Here is a 27,193-nt window from a genome sequence, read left to right as displayed (position 1 = left end):
CCCGGAACTGCTTCTGTGTACAACTGTTGGCTCAAGCTAGATTAAAGTGATTATTACGTTTTGAATATGGATATTTTTCTTACAAAAACTCATCGATTCACTACAAGAGGCCTTTGTTCACCCCCCGGAGCCATGTGAGACACTTTTTTTTATGGATGGGCGATTTTTATTTAAGTTCTTTTGGACTGAAGCAATGCAACACCCGCTGAGTGGCATTAAACAGCTTGAAAGATCAAAGACAATTTTTAATATAACTCCGACTGGATTCGTCTGAAAGAAGAAAGTCATATACACCTAGGATGCCTCGGGGGTGAGTAAAACACAGCCTAATTTTCATTTTTGGGTGAACTAACCCTTTAAGAACTTGCTTCAGCAAAGCAATCTGTCAGCCTCTCAACATTGACAAAAGAGCATACTAGCCAATGGTAAATTCCATTTATTTTAAAATTCTACAGTGATTAAAGGGATTAAACATTCTGTCATTATTTACTCTCTTTCATGTTGTTCCTCCAACTTTTTATTTTTTCAGTAGAACATAAAGAAGATATTTATTTTTTCCATACAATAAATATCAAGAGGGTACAACACAACACTAGACCTCACTGACCTTAAGAAAAAAAACAAAAAAAACCTTGAGATGCAACACATCTTTTTTGTTTAATGGAAGAAAGAGAGTCGTACAGACACAGGTTTGGAACAACATGAGGGGGAGTAATGACAGAATGATAATGTGAACTATCCCTTTAATGAAGACCTTGTATGAAATAAGAAAGAAAAATAGTGGCATTACCTGTCCCCAGACCAGCTCTCCCATCCCCAGAAACACACACCACATCCACTTCTCCAGGTCCAGAGGAGAACAACTGAACGGTTTCCCTCCAAACTGAACAATCACGATCTGAAATCAAATGTCAAAATGGAAACATAAGGAGTGCTGCGCTATAGATACACTTATTTAAAACCTTTTAATGAAGACTGAATTATTACTGGGTCAAAGAACCAAAAATAAATGAATAAATACAGGTGTGAACAAACTTGAAACTAAACTTAGTGAGAGGTATATACCACTGATTGACATTTTGTCTCCTGTTAGTTGTGCAACATTTACATCTTATAAACCAGTTTTGCTCACACCATGACACAATATATATATATATATATATATATATATTCAGTGATGTAATGTAATGTGATGTGATGTAATATTACTCTACTGTAGTGGATCAGCAGCAAATTCAATCAGAGAGTTGCATTTATATAATTATATATGGAATGACCAAAACAGATCGTTCTACATGCTGGCTTGTTATTTTACCCAAGAGCATGGTCTACTCAAGTCCACATGTCATATTAACTAGAAACTGTGCTTCTGAGCACAGGTCCTGAGCTGTAACTCCAAAACACACTGCTAGGAATCATACCCCTGTTCAACATTTGATTTTTTGCTACCTGAATGGCGAAAGTGCCCAGAACAATGGAGCAGAAGATGGGGTTTCTGAAAATGCCGTCAAACACGTTCCTCTCTCCATGGATCTTGCGTGCGTTGATCTCGTTGAAGAGCTGCATCATGACGAAGGTGTTGAAGATGATGGTGTAGTGCTCAGATGGAGGAGAATGCAGCGGCGCGTTTCTGCCACTGTCGATGTCAAAGATCTGCTCGCCTGGATCACAAACACAGCGTAAGACAGGACTGAAGATCCCACATGGACTAGATGTTTCGGTAACACTTTACTGAAAGCCTTTACAGTATAATGCATTATAAAAGGGTTATTAAATGGTATAATGCATTATAATGTGCGTTGTAATACATTGCATCTTTTCGTAAATAATTATAACCGAATTTAAAATGCATAGTGTAACAATGAATTGATAAGTGTTATAATGTATTAACTGTGGTTACAGTTATTCATAAGATTGTACAATGCATTACAAGGTGCATTACAAGCCATAATTAATGAATAAAAACTACTTTTATAGTGCATTACACATAAAGGCTTTAAGACTTAAAGTAGTTTTTAAGTAAGTAAAGTGTTACCGATGTTTCTTCAACTATTTGTGTAAAACCATTTGAAAAAATCGATTTAATAGGCATTTTCAAGGCATAAAAGCATAAGCATATTTGCTTTGCATGCGTCACAGATCCACAGTTTAATGTAACGCACCCGCAAACAGCAGTGTGAAGATGATGATGAGCTGGTACACGCCATGGCCCAGGATGTTCTTGGTCATGGTGCTGGAGATCAGGGGTTTGTTTCGGCCGTAGGGTTTCCTCATCAACAGAGCCTCGTTGGGCGGTTCAGTGGCCAGAGCCAGAGATGCAAACGTGTCCATGATCAGGTTCACCCACAACATCTGCACTGCTTTCAGAGGAGAATCCTGGAAGAACATACAGTCTGGTTAAACTGGACTTCCTCATCACAACTCGTGAGACCAACAAAACATAATGAACTGAGCTAGAAGTTATACAAGCATTCAGTGTTGGGGAAAGTTACTTTTAAAAGTAATGCATTACAATATTGCGTTACTCCATAAAAAAGTAACTAATTGCATTACTTAGTTAATTTTTATGGAAAGTAATGCGTTACGTTACTTTTGCGATACTTTTTAATCCCTCTTGCCTTGCCATCAATATACCTGTTTGCAATTGTCTGACCTATGCCTGTTTTGACCACGTCTCTGTTAATAAAGCCTTGCAGATGGATCCGCACGCTTCCTGTGTTCCCTCCGTAACAAATAGAATGGAATTAAATACATAAAGGATATTTGTGTTGTTTAACATTTAATTATTGCAGGTTTGCGTCATATTCTGAGTTGCATTATTTTTATTCATTTTGAGGAATACTGAATCTGTTTTGTTTTTTTTGTGAGTGAGATGAAATAATGCATATTCATATTTATTTTAGAACTAGAGTAACATCTGATTTCTCTCAACATGGGGACAGGAGAGCTGTCAATCAATAAATTGGAAAAAAAATAGTTACTTTGAAAAAGTAACTCAGATATTTCCTTCTAAATTAAAAAGTAATGTTTTACTTTACTAGTTACTTGAAAAAAGTAATCCGATTACGTAACTCGCGTTACTTGTAGTGCGTTACCCCCAACACTGCTAGCATCATCCTCGTGTATCAAAATATTAGTAAGAAGACCCTGAAAGTCGTTAACCCAGTGTACGATTGAGTGCCCTCGTTCATCTAAAGCTCTCTGGATGTTCATAACTTCACCCAGTCTAGCCTCTTTCTCTCAGAAGTGCTGCATCATTTATTAGGTCAGAGATCCTCTAGGAAATTAAACAATGCTATTTTAGATCACAGGGATGAAGTCTTTGGCCTTGGCCTAGTAATCTAATATAGATTCTTTGCCATTGCCACATGTCTCTGCGTAGTCTAATTTGAGATTTCATAGTAGGTCGGATCTATCATGTCATAAAAGACATCTACACTTACATTTAGTCATTAAGCAGATTATTTTATCCAAAGTGACTTAAAATGAGGACAACGGAAGCAATCAAATCCAACAAAAGAACAATAATATGTACTGTGACAAGTCTAGGTTAGCCTAACACAATATGCAAGGGTATATATATATAAATAAAAAGAAAACAAGTAGTTAGAATAGAAAAAGAATAGGAAATGGTAGTGTTAGAGGGTCTTTTTTTAATAAAAAATAAGTCGAATAAAACAAATGATTTGAAAAAGAATAGAGAATGCTAGTGTTAGATGGTCATTTTTTATAATTAAAAAAAGTAGAATAGAAATTGAATAGAGAGTGCAAGTGTTAGAGGGTCGTGTTTTATATATAAATACTGTATACATACATATAAACACACACACACACACATATATATACACGAGACATCTCGTTTATGGTAGCAGTGGTTTTAAATTAGTAAGTAGTTTTGTGTATTTCATGAAGACTGTGAGTAGCCTGTACAAAACTCTCTGCTACAATGCTAGTGTGTTGGATGGTTGCCAGGGAGTAAGTTTGAGGTTGCTAAGGTGCTCTGATCCCACCCTCAAGTCTCTGTGATCTTCTGGTCTCTAGACATGGCTCAGGTCCCTCCTTTTAATGTAAATCTATGGAATTTTTCACCTGTTTTATCAACTGTCAGGTAAAAAAGTGAGATGCTTTGATAGATTAGATAGATAGGTGCACATTTTACCGACCCCAAATGTTTGAACGTTAACACATGCTGAAGTTTATTACTCAAGTTTAGAGGCTTGCTCAAATCACTCGTGCCAGGTTTGAGCAATGATAATACTGACGCTTGCTTTAGCAAACAGCACTACACACTCAGCAATACAGTGAAAGCTCATTTAGAGGCTCACTGTGAGCACAGAGGCACAAACCTGGGTTATACAGGCTCCGGTAAAGGCAACGATCACAGCCACCACGTTAACGGTCAGCTGGAACTGGAGGAACTTCGAAATGCTGTCGTAGACGTTGCGTCCCCACATCACGGCCTTCACTATGCTGGAGAAGTTATCATCCGTCAGGATGATGTCAGACGCCTCTTTGGCCACATCTGTCCCTGCGATTCCCTGTTAAGACATTTCACATCAATCCTTTGCTTCAAATTGCATCAAGTGCCAAAAACGTCCATAAAATCAAAATAATTTATTCATTCATTAAAATCACCGTGATCGGCATAGACAGAACCTTTAAAAAACAAAAAGGTTCTATCTACACAGTCGAATGGAATGCAAAAACTTTGAAGCTCAATATCTCAAAACTACTCGGAATGCAGATAGAAGCTTATAATTCCAAGGGGACGATATAAGCACATTCACTTTCCGTTTGAATTAAACCAGACTGAAGTGGGATCACACCCTCATGTGGACAGTGAGTGATCATAAATGGTAAAATCTTGTTGGTGTCTGAGTAAAGAGTTTGTTTCTGCTCACACTGTGTTTGTGTTTTTTAAAGACTAGCCTGAGGGACTGTTCTCCCTTAAGACAGGCCTGACAGTAAAATCATGGTAAATACCACAGAGAGGAAGCCTCCCGCAGGCAGCTCGTGTCAGCAGGAACACAAGAATATGCTCTCCTCTGACACGGCTGAACGTATGGAAATAGAAATGGCGGGGCGGTGCTGACTCAAGCTGTTTTTCTACCTCATGCGAGTCAACTGACAGACGTCAAAAACCAGGACTAAAGAGTCACCGGCTCACACTAGGGGGCGCTCTGGGCCTGCGTTTGAGCGTGATTGTGCGAGCTGCTGAAATGAGGACAGCCTGTGTTTGAGCATCTCAAAGACTGGAATTAGGATGCGGTTCGATCGGTTCTCACCATGGCAAAGCCGACATCTGCCTTCTTGAGGGCCGGTCCGTCGTTGGTTCCATCCCCAGTTACAGCAACCACCTGCCGCTGGTCCACCAGAGTGCTGTCAATAATACCTGAGAGACAAGAGATCACACATCACTGAGTCATTCTGTGAACGCTGCCTTTGTTCTTTATTAGAAGAACACTTCTGCAAGATCTGAGACATTTTATCAGACCACAAACTGCTTAACTGTCTTTCTCAAATTGCATTGTGCAATATGAAGAGTTATATACCATTTAATTCCAATTGGTAATACTTAAAGGGGTCATATGATGCTGCTAAAAAGAACATTATTTGGTGTATTTGGTGTAATGAAATGTGTTTATGCGGTATATATATATATATACATACACACACACACACACACACACACACACACACACATACACACATATATATATATGTATGTATGTATACAAAATGTAATCAGATTCCAAGAAAATTGCATTTCAAAATGCTTGTAATCAGACTACAGTTACTTGTTTTATTGATTACTTGATTACATATATTCACACAGTAGCGAGAAATGATTCATAATTTACTGATTCTCCCTAATTATTTTTCAGCTTTTGCATTTTCCTTTCTAAAATGCCTACATGATACGCAGGTATAAAAAAAAAAAAGTAATTTTTAGTAAGTTTCTTTCTTTTTTTATTTTATTTATGATTGATGTTATTTAAAAATTATTTATTTTAATATTTTTTTTTTTGTTTGTTTTTTTTGTGTTGTTTTTGCGTTTTAATATTAGTATGGTACAGTATTATCCTATTTAAAACAATGTGATATACAAGTTGAGCCTGGAATACACTACACGATTTCTGCCTCATTTTTCCGCTGATTTACAGTCTGGAGAAGTCAAAGCCAGTCTGCAGATTAGAGTTGACTGATTCCATAGAAAATCACCTATGATGGTCACAGACTCAAATTTTTAAAGCTTCAGACTCTAAATCCATCCAGTCAGAGGAGATCAAACATGTTTGTCTGATGAATTTAAAGTCTGGTAGTGTGTGATCTTCAGTCGTGTAGTGTATGATGGCCAGTTTTCCTTTGTGACTATTTACAAAAACTGTATATGTAGGATGCCTAGTGTTCAGATTTTAAAAGTCATGTAGTGTATTCCAGCCTTTAGGTAAAAAGTAACCTAAAAGTAATCAAAAAGTATTCTGATTATATTACCTAACATGTGTAATGTAATGGATTGCGTTACTAACTACAATTTTTGTCATGCAATTTGGAACGAGTAATGGACTCCACTTTGTAAGTAATCTACCCAGCTCTGTATGTGTGTGTGTGCAGTATTAATAATAATTATTAATATCATAAGTATTATTATTTTATACAATTATAATTTGTAAAAAAAAAAAAAAATGTATTAAATAATAACTGAATAAGGAAGAACTTAAGTTTAAATGTATATACTCAAGCTTGCAAATTACTTAACAGCAGAATTGTGTGTTTAGTGCACTTCATCAAATGTTGTGGACACAAATGCTTCTCCTTTACTGGATTTAACACTTATAACGAACAGCCATATGTTGCCAGCATTAAAGCTATGTGATAGCAAAACATCAGGGACAATCAAGCGATAACGCCTGGAAATAACTAATTAAATACACTAGTGATGTAATTACAGCGCAACATTTACTTACAGCATGTTAATTATCCTGTAACTTCAGCCGTGACGCTCAGTCTTATGTAACACAGATCTGATTCCAGAGCACTCTACTGCTGCGTGTAAATGGACAGGAGCTCAAATATGTCTAGCAGATTGTTCATCTAAAAATGTCGGTCCCTAGCTAATTTGACATGTTTTGTAATAGTTTTAGATCACAATCTCCATTAAGATGTGGTTATATATTTATAATACACTGAAAAAAAAAGTATTTCCTTGTAAAAGATACTCTTTTACTCTAATGAAGAGTAATCATCATTTTTGTAAGATCTTCAGGCCTCTAGTTATGTCCCTTCACAACTTACAGTATATGTGAATACGTGAATAAAGCAGTGCTTAGTCTGTACGGTTCTGATTGTGACTGATACTCATGCAGGTTCCCTCACCTTTGACCAGCGTGTGTTTGTCCGTCGGTGAGGATCTGGCAAGCACTCGCAGTTTAGGCCACACTTTATCAATGCGCTCCTGCTCAACCTGCCAGAGACATGAGACAGACGTGCATCCATCATGACAAAGATGCTCATTACAGCTGCCAAAAACTGGCTACACACCCATCTGATGGAATCCATAAAACAGCCACGAGTATACAACGTGAAAAAATCTAATCCAGCTCTAAGATATCTTTCTTGTTGCAATGAGTGTAAACATTCATCAGAAAAGACGTTGCATTTACATATAAATGATTTGACTGTGTATTAAATCACACGGCGTCCATCATTCACATGTGGGGTGTTAGTTAGAACGGCCAGCTTTCAAATGTGTTCAGTAACTGTCTACATGAATAACAGCAGTGCATTGCTAGCAGAGAGTACACATGCGACTAATGCAATCACAACTTCATAAAAAAGCCCCATAAATGATCAGAGTACAGACAGTTATATGAAGCAATGCTTTGGACAATCATCTCAGCTCGTTCTTTAATGCCAAAATCATGTGTGCAGTAATGCATTTCAACGACATTCCTGAGGCTTTAAAAGCTCTTTAAAAGATGATGCATGTCTGTGGGTGAGGTTTGAAAGCACTGATTTACAGATAGCTACAGACTTCATAAAACTTAGACATCTTATCAAAATAAAGTAGAAGACAGACACATTTCAAACCAGCAGAGAAAACATAGATTTTAAGCAATACAGAAGAAATAACTTCCAGTCTCTAGACGATGACAGATACTTTGTCATTTTTCGTAGTTATAATCATTGTGCCGCATCTCTCATATCCTCCCACCAAAGTTACGAGGAATGATTCTCTCAAACTGTAGTTTGCTATGCAGTAGCAAGGGGCTTTATCTAAAGTAAAATGCATGCAACTCATGTGTGATGTGACACTGTCTTTCTCTTCTAGAAAAACAGGAAAAACACTGCTGACTCATCCTGCGCTGCACAGATTTCTGTTCATCTCCCAAAAATACCAGCTGCCACCAGATACTGTGGATGCATCAAATCATGCTTCATAACCTGCATAATTAAAGCATACTGGTTTCATATGGAAATGTAGTACTGTTCAAAAGTTTGGAGTCAGAAAGATTATTATGATTATTATTATTTTAAAGAAATTTATAGAATGCATTAAATAGAGAAAGTTCAAAACAACAGCAAAACGATCCGTGTCAAATAAATGCTGTTTGCTGTAAGAATCCTGGAAAATAAAATGTATCACAGTTTCCAGATATATTGGGCAGCACAACTGTTTTCAACATTGATAATAATCAGAAATGTTTCTTGAGCAGCAAATCAGCATATTAGAATGATTTCTGAAGATCATGTGACACTGAAGACTGGAGTAATGATGCTGAAAAGTCAGCTGCGCATCACAGAAATAAATTACAGTTTACTATTTCTGTCATGACAACTCTCTGAGAGTTTAGCATAGTAATGTACATGACAAGGTTAATGTGTTTGGTGTGGTTGGAATCGATCTGAGCAGTAGATCCGAGACTAGCTACTGCACAGACATGCTGCTGTGAGTATGTAGGAAATGCTGCTGCTGCACATGTTACATACAGTATGTGAAATAACCACGTAGCAGGTCTATACAAGTGGAGCTGGGGAGGTGGAGGGTTTCTGAAGCGCACTGAACTGCTACAGGAAACACTAGCCGAGTATTTGAATGTTGAGCAGCGAGCTCATTGGCCACCGATACAGGAGAGAACCAATCAGCTGCGCCGTGTGAAGTGTTTTGTCGGAGTTTCATGCCAGAAATTGGTATTTATTCACATAGAAAACAGTTATTTGAAATCGTAATTTTTGATCAAATAAACGCAGTCTTGGTGAGACTTCTTTCGAAAACATTATAAAAATCTTACCAAACCCAAACTTTTGAACAGAGTATACACAGAAGAGTAAACTTTGCTTGTAAGCCATTTCATGGGGTCTTTAATTTAAATGTTTGTGTCTCATGGTATTTTTGACAGTATTTTAACATTTATTGCACTGGACCAGTCAAACTCATTTTCTTGATATTATGCAACAAATGCTGTTACTATTTGCTGTATACTCAGTGTCCTGCACTAAGTGTGCAGTACTGTACCTCTCCCTTCTCATTCCTGATCCTCCTGTTGAACTCCTTCCCGTCGATGCACAGGAAGTCTTCTCCGGGGTGGATGATGCCACATTTGATAGCGATGGCTCGTGCCGTGTTGATGTTGTCTCCTGTCACCATACGCACAGTGATTCCAGCACGCTGGCATTTCAGGATGGCGTCGGGCACCTGCGGACACAGGACTGCATTAATTCACCTCGCTCCGCTCCGCTCCAGAAGGAGGGTTAGCGCAGAGGCCTCTGCAAACCGCGCAAGCCCACGCCTGCAGCCCATTGCAGCAGTAAATGAGAAGACCGCCGCAAAACACACAGGATTCGGTCAGCTCTCCTGATTCCTCTAATCTCTCTTTCAGATGCTCCAGTGAAACAAGTGAGAGCTCATTAGGAGGAATTCAAAGGGCTCCTGCGGTAATTATGCAGTGGTGGAGATGATTTCTCATGCACCAAAAGACCAAATTATTCATATGAAGGTTTCATTTTCCTGCTGAAAAATCTGACCAGGTTCAGACTGACCAGCTGAAAAGTGCCTAAACCCTCCTAAAACCAGCCTATAGACTGCCTAAGACCGGCAAAGCCTAGAGGCAAAATTAAGGTAATGTAAGGTAATTGGAGCTAGTGGGAAGTAAATTCAGTTTATTTTATATAAAGTTTGTGTATATGTATATATGTGTGTGTGTGTGTGTGTGTGTGTGTGTGTCTGTGTGTGTGTGTGTGTGTGTCTGTGTGTGTGTGTGTGTGTGTGTGTGTGTGTGTGTGTGTGTGAATATAAAATCTATAAATTAAAAAAAATGTATATTAATTTAATTTAATTTATTTATTTAATTAGTTAGTTGGTTGCATTGTACATTTTTTTTTTATTATATTAATGTCATGTCAGTTAAGCTAATTTTCCCAAAAATATAATAATGGTTTAAATTGTGCAAAGTACAACGGTATTTATTGCTTGTATTTCCTAATAAAATGGACAGAATTTGAAATCTGAGACTTTGTTTCATATCAAAAGTAACAACGCACAAAGCTTAGCCTATTGAGATTAACTGGATGGGAGGCGCACTATATGTGCTGTGCATTCATCAACTGAAAACAGAATTGATTGGGATTTAAGAATCGATATTGATTCATAAAAATGAGAATGTATTGAAATAGAGGATTTTTTTTTATTTTATTTACCCAGCCCGAGCATATTTAGTTGTTTTTAGTGGCCTCTGCTGTCACTGCGGTGTGTGTTGAAGATGAAAAGTGAAGCACAGTCTCTGTTCATCTGTTCTCTTCTGTAGCGAATCAGCTCATGGGGAAATATGAATAATTAATCATAACTAGTTATAATTAATTATAAATATTTAGATCCGCCTTCCTTATGGAAAAGGCAGTGATTTTCCCTACTCACATTCCATTACGTCGTAAATGTATCTGGTCTCAGGGTTGCCATGGTAACCAGGGTCCTGGGCCTTGTTCACAGACAACTTGGCACCCAGTATGTTTATTGGGTGAGGGGTCTGTGAACGTTTGTTAATCTAATGAATAATTGATTTGTTAAATCAAATGAAAAATGGTGTGTCTGATTGGTCCAGACGCTACACTTCATAAATACATAAATAAATAAATAAACATATATGCTCGTCCTGTAGCTTCATTATTAAAAATGAAAACGTGAACAAAAATAAAAGCAATTATATCTGTCATTATAATTAATATATGGAAATTAAAATGACGGGTAATAATAGATTATGATGGAATTTTACGACCCCGTCCGTCAAAATGACAGGCAATGTTAAAGTAAACGCAACCTCTGGTATAGATATATATGATTTTAATAGAAAAAAAGGAAGATTGAATATATATAATTATTATAAATATAATACTATGATGATTTGATTGATTTTTTTATGTATGTATGTATGTCATTGTCATTTTGACGGACAGGGTCATAAAAATTCCGTCATAATCTATTATTACCCGTCATTTTAATTTCCATATTTTAATTATAATGACACATTTAATTGCTTTTATTTTTGTTCACGTTTTCATTTTTAATAATGAAGCTACAGGACGAGCATATATGTTTATTTATGTATTTATGAAGAGAACAGATGAAGAGACTGTGCGTCATTTTTCATGTTCAACACACACCGCAGTGACAGCAGAGGCCACTAAAAACAACTAAACATGCTCGGGCTGGGTAAATAAAAAAAACAAAAAACGATTTCTCTATTTCAATACATTCTCATTTTTATGAATCAATATCGATTCTTAAATCCCAATCAATTCTGTTTTCAGTTGATGAATGCACAGCACATATAGTGCGCCTCCCATCCAGTTAATCTCAATAGGCTAAGCTTTGTGCGTTGTTACTTTTGATATGAAACAAAGTCTCAGATTTCAAATTCTGTCCATTTTATTAGGAAACACAAGCAATAAATACCGTTTTGGCGTTCTTTAATGTGGCGTGATTGATCGCTGTAGCTTAAACTGTGTACTCGCCTGTGCGTAATTAAATGCATTGCAAAAGACTGGTGACAGTTTTATTTTTGTTCTGTATCTGATGATCCCGTGCTCTTCTGCCACACTGCAGCGCACTCGCCACCAACTGGACAGGTGTGAGAATTACAGTTACAAGTTACAATAGATCACCCTCAGTGTAATCTGTCGAAGTGACGCACGGCCTTCAGATTTTTCCGTCATTGCTAGAAAAAATCTGTCAATGACGGAGAATTTTCGGTTAACACGACCTCTGATCTACACACACATATATTATTATATTTCTCCTTATTACAGTAATGACATTTGGAGAAGTTTGACAAAAATTATAAACTATTACATTTTATTTATAAAAGAAAAATTTTGTTTATGCAAAAAACAAGTGAAAAAAGAGGTTTTATTTTGCTTATGCTACATATAATTTGCGTATTTAAATTGATTTTTCGGTGAAATGCAAACCATTTTTGTACGTAGTAGAGCAAAGCGGGTTAATCAGTCTCAGGGATTTTCAAGCTATTGGTATGTTTTTCATGTGCAACTTAAAGACTTTTTGATAGCGTATCATGACGCACACTTGTCTTGGCAGGAGAGTGAATCACAGACGTTATGGAAATGGGGGCCGGTCTAGACACTAAAGCGAGAGATGATATCTGCTTGACTAGACGTCCAAGTATTTCTGAGAAACGCAAAGACAGCCCAGTCTCACTTAACTCATCAGGAGGAGAGGAAGAGCCTCATCAATAAACACCACGGCAGAGGAAGGTGACGTGGTAACATTAGACATCTAAGACTAATGGATTTGTTTACGGATTCTTAGGTTTCGGCTGTTTATTAGGGAAAGGAATGGCTCACGTGTCCCGTAACAGAACGCTGAGATCAAACACACCAAACCTGTGTCATACAGAATGCTGGAGTTTTAAAAATGCTATAAAACAAACCAATTCGAAGTGGCATTTCTGCAATTCCAGAGAAGGACGGCAGCGGGTTGATTCTGCAGTCAGGTATTCACGAATGTTCCTCCATTCATGCTGTTTTTCTGTTTTACCGCAGATGTTGCTTTCTGTAAGAAGCCTTCAACAAACTGACAATTACTGAGCATGGCTCCAGAGACAGAGAACGAACGCCAGAGCAAAGAAACAGCGGGATAAAAGGAGGAGGTTAAATAATGCAGCAGTATAGACGCTTCTTCTGTTCCTGTGCGTGAAGATGTACGATCATTTGCGGATGTGTTTTTAAAGCATGCCTCTTTCACATCGTCGCATGTGTATCTGATGCAACTTCTCCTCCAATTCCCAGTATCTTCCTGTGATCTCAGAGCACCTGGGCCAGTGAGTTCTGCACAAACGCACCTTGCAATGTATTTTAACAGCAACTAGATACAGATGTATAAAAACGATGATATGAGGTGAAGTGTGAGCTGTGGAGTCCTCAGGACCCAAGAATTTAATTGGATTGCAAAACCTTCAAAGTGGTCTCGGTTTGTTTTTAGGGATCTTCCAGAGACCTAGTTTATCTAGATTCTTGCTTCTAGTGTTTTTAGTGCTTCAGCTGTGTTGATTTGTTTGCTGTGCTTTAGCTGTTAAACAGTGTGCACAAGTCCCTTGTCCTTAAATAAAGCATCTGTGTCTCACGTGTTTTTTAAAGACTCTGCTTGCGCTTTTAACAATTTAAAGCCTACTGTATCAAATTTCTAGGTTATTTATACAAGCAAAACTTTATATTTTGTCTAAAAGTTAAATACAATGTTATTCTTCTGGTTATTATTTCATATGTCAGACTTTATAGGATTAAGATGGTGTGTTAAGACCAACAAAAAAACAAACAATGAGACCCCAGCATTTAATCCGATTTTTAAACATAATCATGCATCTGAATTAAAGGCTCCCTCTGAGGAACGTGTCCGATCAGGGTCAGAAAAAGCTCAAACTAGTTGTTCAAACAGTCAGTTTTGAAAATACATGGATTTGCACATCCTTAGCAAAATCAGTAAATGTGAGCCTGGAGCACAAAAGCAGTCATAAGTAGCACAGGTATATTTGTAGCAATAGCCAACAATACATTGTATGGGTCAAAATGATTGATTTTTCTTTTATGCCAAAAATCATTAGGTTATTAAGTAAAGATCATGTTCCATGAAGATATTTAGTAAATCTCCTACCGTAAATTTATCGAAACTTAATTTTTGATTAGTAATATAGCTTCTCAAATAGCTGTATCTAAGCCAAATATTGTCATATCCTAACAAACCATACATCAATGGAAAGCTTATTTATTCAGATGATGTATAAATCTCAATTTCGAAAAATTGACCCTTATGACTGGTTTTGCGCTCCAGGGCCACAAATGATGATGCAGAGGTCACATTACAGGCGTGCTCTCCTGATGCAAAACATTATATACAAATTAGTGAAATACGACATGATGAAGCGTGAAGAAATTTCTCACCTCAGGTCTGACAGGATCCTCAATTCCAACAACACATATTGCGGTCAGCTCAGTCAAAATGTTGTTCTCATCCTCCCAGTTGGGCTCCGGGTCTGCAGTAAAGTCGCGGTAGGCCACGCAGATGGTTCTGAGCCCGTTGCAGGCCATGGGTTCGATTACTTTCTTTACCATCTCGTCCCTGTCCCTTGGTCTGAAGACGCGGGGTTCGCCCGTCTCGTTCAGAATGATACTACACCTGAAGCCGACACGTTCACATTAAAATACAAGGCCCTTCATTACAGCAATTTCTGACTTTCTGAGGACATTTCTTCATTATGTAATTCCGCAAAGAGCACATCTAAATGATTCCAGGCACATGAAGCTACAGTAATTCAACATGATGTCCCTCGATCTGCTATTGAAACACCAAAATGCTTTTATGACAAATTGCAGGTACGAGAGCTGAAGCATCAGAGAGCAGATGAAAGGCGCTCACTTTTTAAGGACGATTTCGGACGCTCCTTTGCTGTACATTCTGAAGCTGCCGTCTGGAAGCTTGATGACGGTGCTCATGGACTTCCGCACGGAGTTGAAGGTGTACACCTTGTAGAGTTTCTCCTCTGGGATCTGGTTCCGGACAGTCTGGTAGTCTCGTTTCAGGTCCAGGACCAGACCCAGCAGGCCGCACTCGGTTTTGTTGCCCACTTGTTTGGGAAGACCTCCTTCCTTATCTGGAGGCTGGGATGGAAGAAAGCCAAAGAGGTTTCAGATACCTGCTGCATGGTAACAAGCTAAATAGTGCACTCTGTTCTGTTCTGTGAATGCTGACGATCGTTAAGGGTCGCATAACTTACCACTTGTCTACAGGTAACGGCAACCGTTGCTTAGCGACCTGCACTCATGATGGGCTATGCTGCATCGAGCGCAATAAATTATTTTGGTAAGTTTGCTGAGGTCATTTACGAAGTTTCTTTGCAATTCATCACAGCCGTATAAACAGCAGAAGGAGAACAGGTGATTTTTTTTAAAGTTCTTTTTTTTTTAAATAGTAATTTTGCACAGCAGCCCACCCTGTTGAAAAAAACAGCATATACTGGTTATGTATGTTTTAAAGCATGGCTGCTGGTTTGAGCTGGTTTAAGCTGGTCCTTAGCTGGTCATGAGCTGGATTAAGCTGGTCAAGTGCTGGTCATGTGCTGGTCCTGAGCAGGAGCTAGTTGCTTAGGACCAGCTTAGGACCAGCACATGACCAGCTAAGGACCAGCTTAGACCAGCTCATGACCAGCTAAGGACCAGCTTAGACAAGCTCAAACCAGCAGCCATGCTTCAAAACATACCTAACCAGCATATGCTGTTTTTTTTCAACAGGGCAGTGTTAATATTCAATTCCATGGTTGGCGTTTGTTATAAATCTCAAACACTAAAGTATTAATCTTCTGCCGTCGATTCTTAACGTTCACTTTTTGGACTCCATTTAAGGCAAAGCAATCTCTCATTGTCACTGTGAGTTCAAAGTGAACTTGTAAAATATATATTAACTAAGGTCAGCTTGGTCTTCTATCTTTCAAGCATGTTGAATTGCAATTGGCCTCTACCTTCTTGCCTTCATTTACAACTTACTTTATGCTCCCAAGATGCATTGTGTCCAACAGAACCCGTGCTGAGCAAGATGGCTCTTCATAACTTTAACACTGTGTCTTTCCTGCTATCAATCACTGGTATTTAATAACATGTCTGCAATCCCACTCCACAAAGGGGCATGTTTTTCTTAAAACATCTATATGTGATCCAAACTGTCTTTCAAAGAATAAGTGTCTGCATATACGTACAGTATGAAAGCCCGAAAAAGCTTAAAAGAAACAAAAGGTCCATATTATTTTCAGACCACAAAACCAAATCAAATCTCACTGTCTGCAGTTTGCTTGAACAAAATCCAGCACCCAACACTACCCAGCTAGAATTTCTCCAGGGAATTTGATTTCATTATTGATGAGAAGAAATGCTGAAATGCCCATAGAGACTTTGATTGTCAGTTAACTTTCTGATTTAATTTTCCAGCATTTCTCATAACTAGGCTTGACAGGATCCAACATGCATCACTGCTGTATTGCAATGTAGCGTATGCAAGACGACTCATAATGTACATACAGTGGAATTTCTATACGCTGTAGTGGAGAAATTGAGAAATTTCAGCAAACAAAGCCAGTGCACGTGTTACACATTTTGATTTATGTCTGGGCATCAGACTGTGACTGGCTTGTTTACACGTTAATGGCCTACTGGGTAATCGAAAGTGGACCATTTAATTCCCAGGGCAGAGAGAGGTTGGAAAAAAATGAATTATAACTAAAGCTAAATTACGTTTTTTTTTTCCACAAGAACTTTACTAACTTCACTAAGTGTACCTCAGAGGAAGAAATTACATTAAAAAGTATCTCGTGTTTGCTCACCTGGGTCATTCAAGACTGCTCATGCATTTGATGCGGATTTCATAGCACCCTTCGGAGAGGCGCTGGCACGCAAAGCTCTCCTGAACAGCTGTCTTCTCCCTGGTCATCACGCACTCCTACGAACCACGGCATATGGCAAAACATGCTCTGGCAGCACTACTTCCTCTTTACGGCCCTATTCGGCTCCTGCGCTCCACACGGGCCCTCGATCTATTCTCCTTCTCGCTGCAGGAGCCGCGGATGCCCTCTTGTGTCCCCTAGAAGGTCATTTTCATAGCACCTCTTTGATTTCACAGTGTTACCTACACTGACAGTGACAGCCCCTGTCTCAGGCCATGAGGTGACCGCTCTGCCAAAGCTGATTGGCTAAAATGAATGAGTGGCAGCCCGAGGCATCGCAGAGAGACTTTGGCAGAGACCCTGAGCCACATGGAGCGGCTGCAGCCGGACAAACGACTTTGCCCAAAATGAGTCACAACTTATCAAACATGAGACAGCGAGATATCTCACCTTGTCATGTGCACGATGAAAAAACTGCTCCCAAAACAGTAGGGCAGTATTCTTTCCAGCATATAGACTAGTGTTGGGTCTAAGTCCAGTAAGTTTAAATTCACCTGAATATGTTTTGAGTCATTCGAATTCATTCATAATTGCACTGGTGTCCAGACTTGGTTCCTAGTCCGGCATCGAGTACCCCAAATTTACATATGACTAGTAGCAGACGTTTTGCCTAAGCATTACCCTTAGAAAACCATGGTTTAACGATGGTATCAGATAGTAAAACTAGGGGTCGAGAACTCTCTTTAACTCAATCCCTAATCAAATACATCTGAGAGGATTGAGTTAAATTGAGTTATTGAGTCTTCAGGATTGCTTGAAAATTACAGGCAGGTGTGTCTGGATAATTACAGACACAGACTCAGACATTTTGGACATGAAAGATAAAAAATCAGTAACAACATGAAGACATTAATAAATGTCTCAAACTCGATTGGATAAGGACTTGGACTCGACAAGGTGGACTCTGACCCGACAAAGGTTTGCTTGAAAATTACAGAAAGGTGTCTTTGATCGGGAATGGAACTAAACTCCGTAGGACAGTAAAGTCTCCCATCCCTAATATACATTATGGAAGAGACTGTGACTTTGCCAAGTCGGTCTTGACTAAAAGCTATTCCGACTTGTTCTGAGAGTTTGACAGGACCATAAAATGACATCCTTGAATATGTCTTACCACAGTACTGAATGATGTCCATATTCATGCACCATGGTACCTTTATCCTGCAGGTAATAGGCATTTGAATGGAATCATATGGTTCTATTCACAGAGTCGTTCATCATCCTGATGACAGAAACCAGAGTGTTCAGTGTGGAGTCACTGAATGGACCCGTTCCCAGATTCCCAAGCAGAAGCCAATTAAAAACACATCAAGCATGAATAAAACACATGCAACAATGCGTTAATCGCTAACCGATACTCTATGCTCAAACAAACCTTTGAAAAGATGCAAGAAAGGCTAACTGCATCTGTCTTTGGTGTAACTAAGAATCCAGAGCTTACAGCCGATGACCTACTGAACAGTCCTCAAACACACACACAGCGCCGCATACGGACATGTGACCTCCAATCAAGAATTGATGGGAGCCCGGGAACATGGCATCAGTGTCAGACCCGACCTCTCCAATCAGAGGGCCAGAAGGTCTGACGGAACAGTTGGTAGAAGCAACCTGAGATCAGAGCGACAAGAAGTCTCCGCAGAGCTCAGACTACCGGCTGAAGTATCAGTGTCCATGCCAGCAGCATCACCTGTACTGTGTGTCCTACTCCGATTTCAGGATTACACTAACTCTTTCGTGGCTGAGCACCAGCCGCTTGTACTACCGAGACACGCTTCATAACCACTCTAAATTATGAATGCTAAATCTATATCAAATACAGGTAAAAGTGTGTTGGTAAAACCGTGCAAATAAGCCGTTGCACCTAAAAGCACGATATTCCAATATAGCGTAAATCTAGGAGCACTGAGATGGGAAGGAGAGTTTGGAAAGTTTGCTGAAGGAGCTCTCAAGTGTTGGGTGAGGAGAAGTTCATGCATTAATTACATAATGGAGCAGCAAAGCACAGTAGCTTGGGGGGATCTCTCCAGGGATAAAGAGTTCTGCTCATTTCAGTTTGTGTTAAAACAAGACGTCTGGAATGATATGCTTATCCAAGTCTTGCTTTGTAAGGTTATGAAAGCTCTCGGTACTGGTCTCCAGGGACGGGTTCTGTAAGTAGTGTTAGTGTGCTGCGCCGTTCAATGGGTTTGCTTTCAGTTCCTATGCTTCTTAAACCGAGATAAAGAACAGATCTGATTCCAGCCCCCAGAACCTAGAGGAGCTCACATGTTCTGATTTTCATTGTCTCAACTGTTTCCTTGCAGACTGCTCATTTTTGGAAACCAACCCAAACTGGTGCTCCAAAATACACAGCAATTATTCTGCAGCGTTCTTGGTGCTCAAAGAACACACAGCACATACGGAAACGTGTACATGAGAAGGCCTAACGCAAACACAGTCCTGATTCCAGTAAGCTAGGATTTAATCGGTGGGTTACTCTATGTAGGACACCACACTGTAGGTTTGTGATTTTTTTTCCTCCTTTGGAATTCATAGATATTACTTTCCTATTGTGATGCTGAATGTGATTGTTCAATTTATATAAAACTGAAACAACCGTATACTTTCAAGGCACTGCAATTCAAACAACAATGAGTTTAGCCATCTCGAAAATTGATGTTGGTAGTAATGAAGAAGCAAAAATGTGCTAATATTGCTGAAGCTCAGCTGGTGAGCATGGCATCAGAAACACCAAATCATTGATTCAGTTACTAGAGTAAACACACACTGATTCAATGTCCTTTATTCACTTCAACGATCGTTTGTCAAATAGGTGTAAGCAGCACTCTACCTAATGCTGTCACTTTTGTGATGCTATTATGGTGCTTTTATTTTCTTTTTAGAGGATGAGCAGAATGCACATTCTGCTAAACATCTTCCTTTGAGTTCCACAGAAGAAAGAAAGCCATAGTCTTGTAGGATTTGCCTGACATGAGGGTGATGTTTCATGTGTTTCTGCTGACCCTAGTGTATTGCACTGACTGGTCAAAAAAGTAGGGATGCACCGAATGTTCGGCAACTGAAATTATTCGGCCAAAAATAGCAAAAAAAGCTCTTTCGGTGTTCGGCCGAATAAGCGAAAAGACTGAATAAATTGTACCGAACAATGATATGACGCGATCATATAGCAACCAGCGCAGAGTGAGAGGCGCGCACTCTAAAAGTAAGACAATAATAATGATAATAATCATTACAACAGCTCTGTTAATACATTTATTATAATTATATTATTATTATAATATAAAATGTTCTAATGTTTTAAAAGAAGTCTCTTCTCAGCAAGGCTGCTTTTAATTATACAGTAAAAAAAAATAAAAATACATGCCTGATTCAAGAAGGGGGTCTGATGGCCAAAAATTATTATTTTACTAACTTATTAATTTTAAGTTAAATTGTGCTTTGTTGGTATAGTGTCTGCTAGAATGTTAAAAATGTTCAGTGTTAAATATTTTTAAATTGTTGTTTTGTAATTGAAGTTTTTCTTTGAAAAGCAAGACAAAACAGTAAAAAGCACATTTTGGCTTTTTAATTTATGCAATGGTGAAAAAAAAATTGGCAAAATACATGGGGAAAAAAACTCGAAAAACCATGTTCGGTATTTGGCCCAGTGTTTCATTTTGTTCGGTTTCGACTTTGGCCAAGAATTTTCATTTCGGTGCATCCCTACAAAAAAGCCATTGTTTGGATTACATAAGAAACCACTTAAGAGTCTATGATTGGGTCATTATTGCAGCGATTAACACTGAATCCAACACTAAACTGACTTTACTGAAGAATCTGAATTGGCTCCATAGTTGAGCTTCCATAATGGATTCAGCTATTCTGTGGTTTATCACCGTGAAGCTGCTTTGACGCATTACAATTTTAAAAAGCGCTATAGAAATAAAAGGTGACTCGACTTGAATAAATATGTCTCTGGCATATGTTTGGCAACAATTTGTTTAACTGTATCTAATGCAATGTGTAACGTTTCATTTCTTAAAGAGCCATGCTGGTAGATGTATCCCATGGCCATAATCCAGGGTGACAATGTGACAAGATTCATCTGGCTCAAAATGTGAAAGAGTTGTTCAGGGAACATGATATGTTGCATAAGGCTGTCCAAACAATGCTACAATTAATGCACAGTGCAATCAAAGATAAAGGAAGTCCAACAAATATTAGTGTGCAACTTTTTGGCCAGGCAGTCTATATAAGTAATAACATTAAAATCTATTGTTGCAAAGCAGTTGTTGCTGAAATAACAGCAGTGTTAGCCAAACAGCTGAAGGTGTCTATGTCTTACCAGTATTTTAGTAGTGTAGGCGCTGTTGAGGGATATAGCGTTGACCAGTATTTCCAGAGTTTTGGGTGGGATGGAGCTGGGGTCTGGTATCTCCTTGTAATGGACATCGCCCACATAGCATTGCACTGCTGTCATTCGGTTGGTGGTCAGTGTGCCAGTCTTGTCTGAGCAGATAGCTGTGGCATTGCCCATGGTCTCACAAGCATCCAGATGGCGTACCAAATTGTTATCCTTCATCATTTTCTATAAGCACATACAAAAGACAAAATAGTCATATTTAAATGTGATGTAACCACATGACTGATACAGATAACTAGCTAATACAACATCTTCTAAAAGCGTCTAAAAACTGCTCTGTGCTCTACCTATATGAGTACCTGTCGACATAAATAACCTTCTAACTGAAATGGGACATAAAAAGGCTTCAACTGTATTTTTATTTATTTTTTAAGGATGTGTTCACGACATGTTGTAAGCTGTTCACACAGCCAGACAGAAAACATTTATTTCTAAAATCATTTCTATTGCCATTTTTGGAATTACACCGACACAGATCCATAAGCGGCTTTGATGGTAAAAAAAAAATACATCTGTGTATGCATAATAGCTACCTAGTGACTTTTACCTGTTGAGATTCTTATGCGACACCGCAAACATCAAATGAGAGAGTTCAGAGATTTCATGAAATTCAGTATTTCCAATTTGTAGTTATACATTGTGAAGTAATCATTCATGAATGTAAAGTCAAAAAGCACAAAATTATGGCAATTTCAACATGAACAGCATATCGCTCACAGTTGGATCTATACACTGGTTGTTGACTGGATTTTGAAATGTGGGCATTGCACTGTCTGACATTTTGATTGGAAGCGACAAGTTATGAAATTGTATTAAAAACAAGGGTAACACTTTATTTTAAGGTGTCCTTGTTACACATGTTGCATGTACTTACTATTATAATAACAATTAATTATGCGTAATTACATGCAAGTAACCCTAAACCAAACCCTAATCCTAACCCTAACCATATAGTAAGTACATGTAGTTAATTAATATTACTCAGTACTTAAATGTATAATTACACTGTGACAAGGACACCTAAAAATATAGTGTAACCAAAACAACAAAGTCAAATATAAAAAAATAAAAAAATAAATAAAACAAATGCACATATAAAATCAGACTCAAATCAATTTTCATTTTATGCTGACTTTAAAGTGAGCATGCACAGGATGTGGGAGTCAATTTCTGCTGGAGGCAAGCAGAAATGAGATAAACGTTTATAAAAACCTCTCTGGTATGATTGCAAATGAGTTGTCCAATGTGATTTAATCATCAACTGGTTTAACAGGTTCATTGAAAACAATCATCTCATTCATGTCATTTTGTAATGGAGGAAAGGTTTCCCAAAATAAAAATAAAAAAAGCATTTTAAAACTATTAAAAGTGATCCTACGATGCCCAAAATTGCTGTCTGCACTGTAAAAAATGAGTGTCATTTTAACGGTAAAATATTGTAAAAACACAATGGGAAAAAAACCTGTTAATAGGTCAACAGTAAGTTCCCATACTATACACAATGAAAAACTGCAAAAGATCTAACTAGAAAATGTATGTAATTTTACTGTAAAATGCTGTTAATTGTACAGTTTTTAGAAGCAAAAAAGAACAAATCAACATAATTTACAGTCAAAAACTGTAAACTGACATTTACAGAATTCCACATTTAAAGTATTGTAAGGTCAAAAATTATCAAAGACTTCTGCTTTCCTGTCCCAAACCTATCTTCAGTAACAAAAGGGCCATTTGGCATTCCTGAAGACACAGAAGTGCTGATATCGATCAAGGCCTGTAGGCCAACATGTGTATACATCGGGGGTCTGCTAATTGTCACAACTTTTGCCCAGTGGGTGAAGTTGTAATCTGCTGATTGGTCAGTTTGAATGTCTCACATTTGGTTTTTAGTCACATGGTCAAGGAAGGTATAAAAGAGGACTGTAACTGTTGCTCTGGCTCTTTTCTTTGCTACCTCTCTTTCTTTGCTGGGACTCTCTTCTTGGGGCTCTGCCCTCTCTCTCTCTCTCTCAGGTAATATTTTACATACATGCTGGGTAGAATTAATTGTTCATGTTTTACCATCCTTCATCTATTTTGTAACCAATTCAAGTGTAACCATAACAAAATATTGTTATTAAACCATTTCAATTATTAATTATGTGCTAACTAGTCTTGATTCAAGGTTAATATTAAAGTGCTACCTATTGCAATACAATAGTCACTTAATAGCAACGCTCTCCCACATATAGCTATTCTAACTGCGCTTATTTCCGTCGTTGGTATAAGTGGCAGTGGGTGGTAATAGACTAGAAATGTACAGTTTTATACCATCGTGCTGATAACGTTTCTTTAGTCATTCGGCAATCCTACAGCCTGAACCACCGTAGGGAAACCATCCTTACAGTATTTTGTTTAAATAATCATGTTTCTTAATAGTTTTAGATATGTGACCCTGGACCACAAAACCAGTCATAAGGGTCACAGTTTTTTAATTGAGATTTATGCATCATCTGGAAGCTGAATAAATAAGTTTTCCATTGATGTATGGTTTGTTAGGATCGGACAATATCTGGCTGAGATACAACTATTTGAAAATCTGGAATCTGAGGGTGCAAAAAATCTAAATATTGAGAAAATCATCTTTAAAGTTGTCCAAATGAAGTTCTTAGCAATGCATATTACTAATCAAAAATTAAGTTTTGATATATTTACGGTAGGACATTTACAAAATATCTTCATGGAACATGATCTTTACTTAATATCCTAATGATTTTTGGCATCAAAGAAAAATCTATAATTTTGACCCATACAATGTATTGTTAGCTATTGCTACAAATATACCCCAGCGACTTAAGACTGCTTTTGTGCTGCAGGGTCACATATCAGCACCTTTGGGTTTTCTATTACATCTGCTGTTGTTTAATGATTATTACATTATTTAAGTGTTGTGTGTTACCATATTTGTAAATTACAGTTCTATACTGTAAAATATACAGTTTGTTCTGCAAATGTGTTCACAGAAGCTCCCAAAATAAATGTGTAAAAACTACTGATTTTTTTTTTTTTTTACAGAGTGGGTTCATGTAATATCAAAGTGTTAGACTAGATCTAAATATGCTACAGTCTAAACGTTCTTCATGTGGAACACATTTACCTTCACCGAGTAGGCCAGAGAGATGGTGACAGCCAGCGGAAGGCCTTCAGGAACAGCCACCACCAGCACTGTAACGCCAATGATGAAGAATTTGACAAAATACTGAATGTAGATCGGCGTACACTCCGGCAGCCACGGCCTCTTCAGAAGCACAAAGTTATCGATTGCAAAGTAAAGCACCAGGATGATGACTGTAATGGCAGACATCACCAAACCTGAGGACCAGATCACAGCAAACACTGCATTAGTGCATGGCGCTCCACTGCAATGATAAAACAGCCCAAAATACAAAACCAGTGTCAAACCCTGATCCTCCAAACAACCTAAAAACATGTCGCACCTGCTTTGCCGATCTGCACGGCCAGCTTGGTCAGTTTTCCCTGCAGAACGGATTTCTCTTTCTTGGAGACACTGGCTTTCTTCTTCTCTTTGTCATCGGCCTCTCCACCCTCTGCACTCTTCAAGGGCTGCATCTCCATTGCTGCAGCACCGTCCTGCTTCTTCACTGTAACGATAACTCATGTGGGTTATGCGGCGTCTGACCTTTGCTCACTTCTACAGCTAAAGCTGGACCTTGACTGTACTGGCCATGTAGTCATTGTGAGAGAATCACAGAAGAAAAGAACCATACTGTTGGGTTGTTTTATGTTTGTTTGTTTGTATATTAATACTAACTTGGACATGTTGGCGACTAAACGTGATGTATGAATGACCATTCTGAGCTACTAGCCATCACTTTTTCAATATTCGAAAAGAATCATTGATCTTCAGGCAATACGTTATCACCAAGCCACCAAATTAATATGTTATTTTATATATCTACATTGATTTGTCTCAAAGGGAACACGAGCCGGTGAATGAATTTCACATTTATCCAGGAACTCAATTAGAGGTCAATCATGGTATCATTACATGACTGAGACACGTCTGCTCTACTGAAAAACCGTTTCATGGGATCTGATGACAGACGCTCCGTATCAAGTTTATATGGGACAAAGGATCTTGAAGTCCCTTTATTTAAAGGGATAGGTCACCCAAAAATAAAGCTCTGTCATCATTAACCCTCATTTTGCTTCAAACCTGTATCACTTTCTTTCTTCTAGCTATGTAAACCAGTAATAGCTCCACATTGAATTATAGCTTTGTTACGGTAAACAAAAGTTATGTTTAATATCTACTGTCTAAACCCATTTATACTACAAATGGAGCTCACAATCTAAGTTACTCATACATAAAGTTTATACAAACTGTTTTTCATGTTGGGAATATCAACACATGGACTAATTATAAAATGTAAAACCTTTCACATACTTGCAACTCTGGAGACCTGAAAATGATCAGAAACTTGATTGTTTCTGATCATTTCAAACTTGAACTTAACCAGACTGTATCATGAGAATAAACTTAAGAGCAAATTTACTGACAAATGTAAATGCAAAGTATTTAATACTAAAAGTAAAGTCAGTTGCAAAAAATGAAGCATCTACTGGCTGAACACATAAATTAAATACATTTCTCTTGTCGATATTTGCATAGACTAATTTATTTTCACCATTCTTTGAAATATACAGACACCTCTGGATATTTTTGTCCATATGATGAATAACCAAAGAGCAAAAACAGCTAGGCTACAGATCACTAAAAACTCCTTTCAGAATTCAAATGGTCCGAGATTTCGACACAGACAGAAAGTGTGAGGTTATCGAGAGACCCTGACACACACATGAGAAGCAGCACAGACGAGCTGACATCTGAACCCGCCAAAGGAAAGGAGGAATAAAGTAATGGTGAGCGCTCAAACCAGCGGTAAAGTGAAAGCAGGTTACCTTTGGTCTGGTTGTTCTCCATATTTCCATCCTGCATTTTACCTAAGATGAAGGCATCCACAGACACAGGACAAAAATAACAGAAAGCAGACGATAAAACATTCATCACATGGACATTACAGTGAAATCAAATTAAAAAGGAAGACAGAGAATGAGTTATTTATCAACATCATTGTGAGTCACATACATAACACAGAGTTGTTTCATAATGAAGCTCTGAGGTGCATTATGGGTTTGTATCAGTGACATAAAATATCAGCTGAGTTCATTTACTCTGTTGAGGTATAAATGTTATGTTACAAATCATTACTTTCTTGAATGCATGTATTTGATATTGAAGTATATGCAGTATGTGTTTGTTCAAACCAAAGTAGTTCAGCTGTGTGTTTTCATGTTGGTTTTTTGACAGGAATGCCATGGAATATCTAATATATGTAGAATCTACACAACATTTTAAACACTTGGTAGTCATTTCTAGGTTGGTCACTATGATTTGTCATAGTGGAAGAACTATGTAGTAATCATTCAGATATTCCATGGAGGAGAAATGGAGGAGAAACACTCAACACAATGAGGACTAGAGGAACAGCACAAGTCTACTGGACATGCAGGAGAAAGAGCCATGCAACACCACAGGAGCAGAGAGGAGGAGAGCCACCTCACCACAAGAACAAGAGCAACCACACACACAAAACCAATCTCTATCTATCTATCTGTCTATCTGTCTGTCTGTCTGTCTATCTCTAATCTCTATGTCTATCTATCTATATATCTGTCTCTGTCTGTCTGTCTATCTATCTATCTATCTATCTATCTATCTGTCTGTCTGTCT

At 38.1% G+C, this 27,193-nt stretch overlaps 1 protein-coding gene across 1 annotated transcript in view; it reads right to left on the bottom strand.

Annotated features, from left to right (window-relative positions):
• Positions 1-27,193, bottom strand: part of LOC107750034 (plasma membrane calcium-transporting ATPase 2-like) — a 68,682-nt gene that overhangs the window by 8,463 nt on the left and 33,026 nt on the right. The window contains exons 8-20 of the mRNA XM_016565286.1: positions 26,362-26,403; positions 24,876-25,040; positions 24,536-24,750; positions 21,325-21,567; positions 14,927-15,168; positions 14,452-14,686; positions 9,518-9,697; positions 7,378-7,465; positions 5,286-5,392; positions 4,347-4,538; positions 2,163-2,376; positions 1,450-1,661; positions 791-898 (exon numbers count right to left, since the gene is read on the bottom strand). Of these exons, the coding sequence (XP_016420772.1) occupies positions 791-898; positions 1,450-1,661; positions 2,163-2,376; positions 4,347-4,538; positions 5,286-5,392; positions 7,378-7,465; positions 9,518-9,697; positions 14,452-14,686; positions 14,927-15,168; positions 21,325-21,567; positions 24,536-24,750; positions 24,876-25,040; positions 26,362-26,403 (2,243 nt within the window). The remainder of the gene's footprint in view (positions 1-790; positions 899-1,449; positions 1,662-2,162; positions 2,377-4,346; positions 4,539-5,285; positions 5,393-7,377; positions 7,466-9,517; positions 9,698-14,451; positions 14,687-14,926; positions 15,169-21,324; positions 21,568-24,535; positions 24,751-24,875; positions 25,041-26,361; positions 26,404-27,193) is intronic.

The sequence above is a fragment of the Sinocyclocheilus rhinocerous genome, unplaced genomic scaffold (genome assembly GCF_001515625.1).
Source record: "Sinocyclocheilus rhinocerous isolate Xijiao unplaced genomic scaffold, SAMN03320098_v1.1 scaffold542, whole genome shotgun sequence".
Classification (NCBI taxonomy): Eukaryota; Metazoa; Chordata; class Actinopteri; order Cypriniformes; family Cyprinidae; genus Sinocyclocheilus; species Sinocyclocheilus rhinocerous.
Note: the sequence above shows the minus strand (reverse complement) of the source record. Positions and strands in the feature narration are given on the sequence as shown.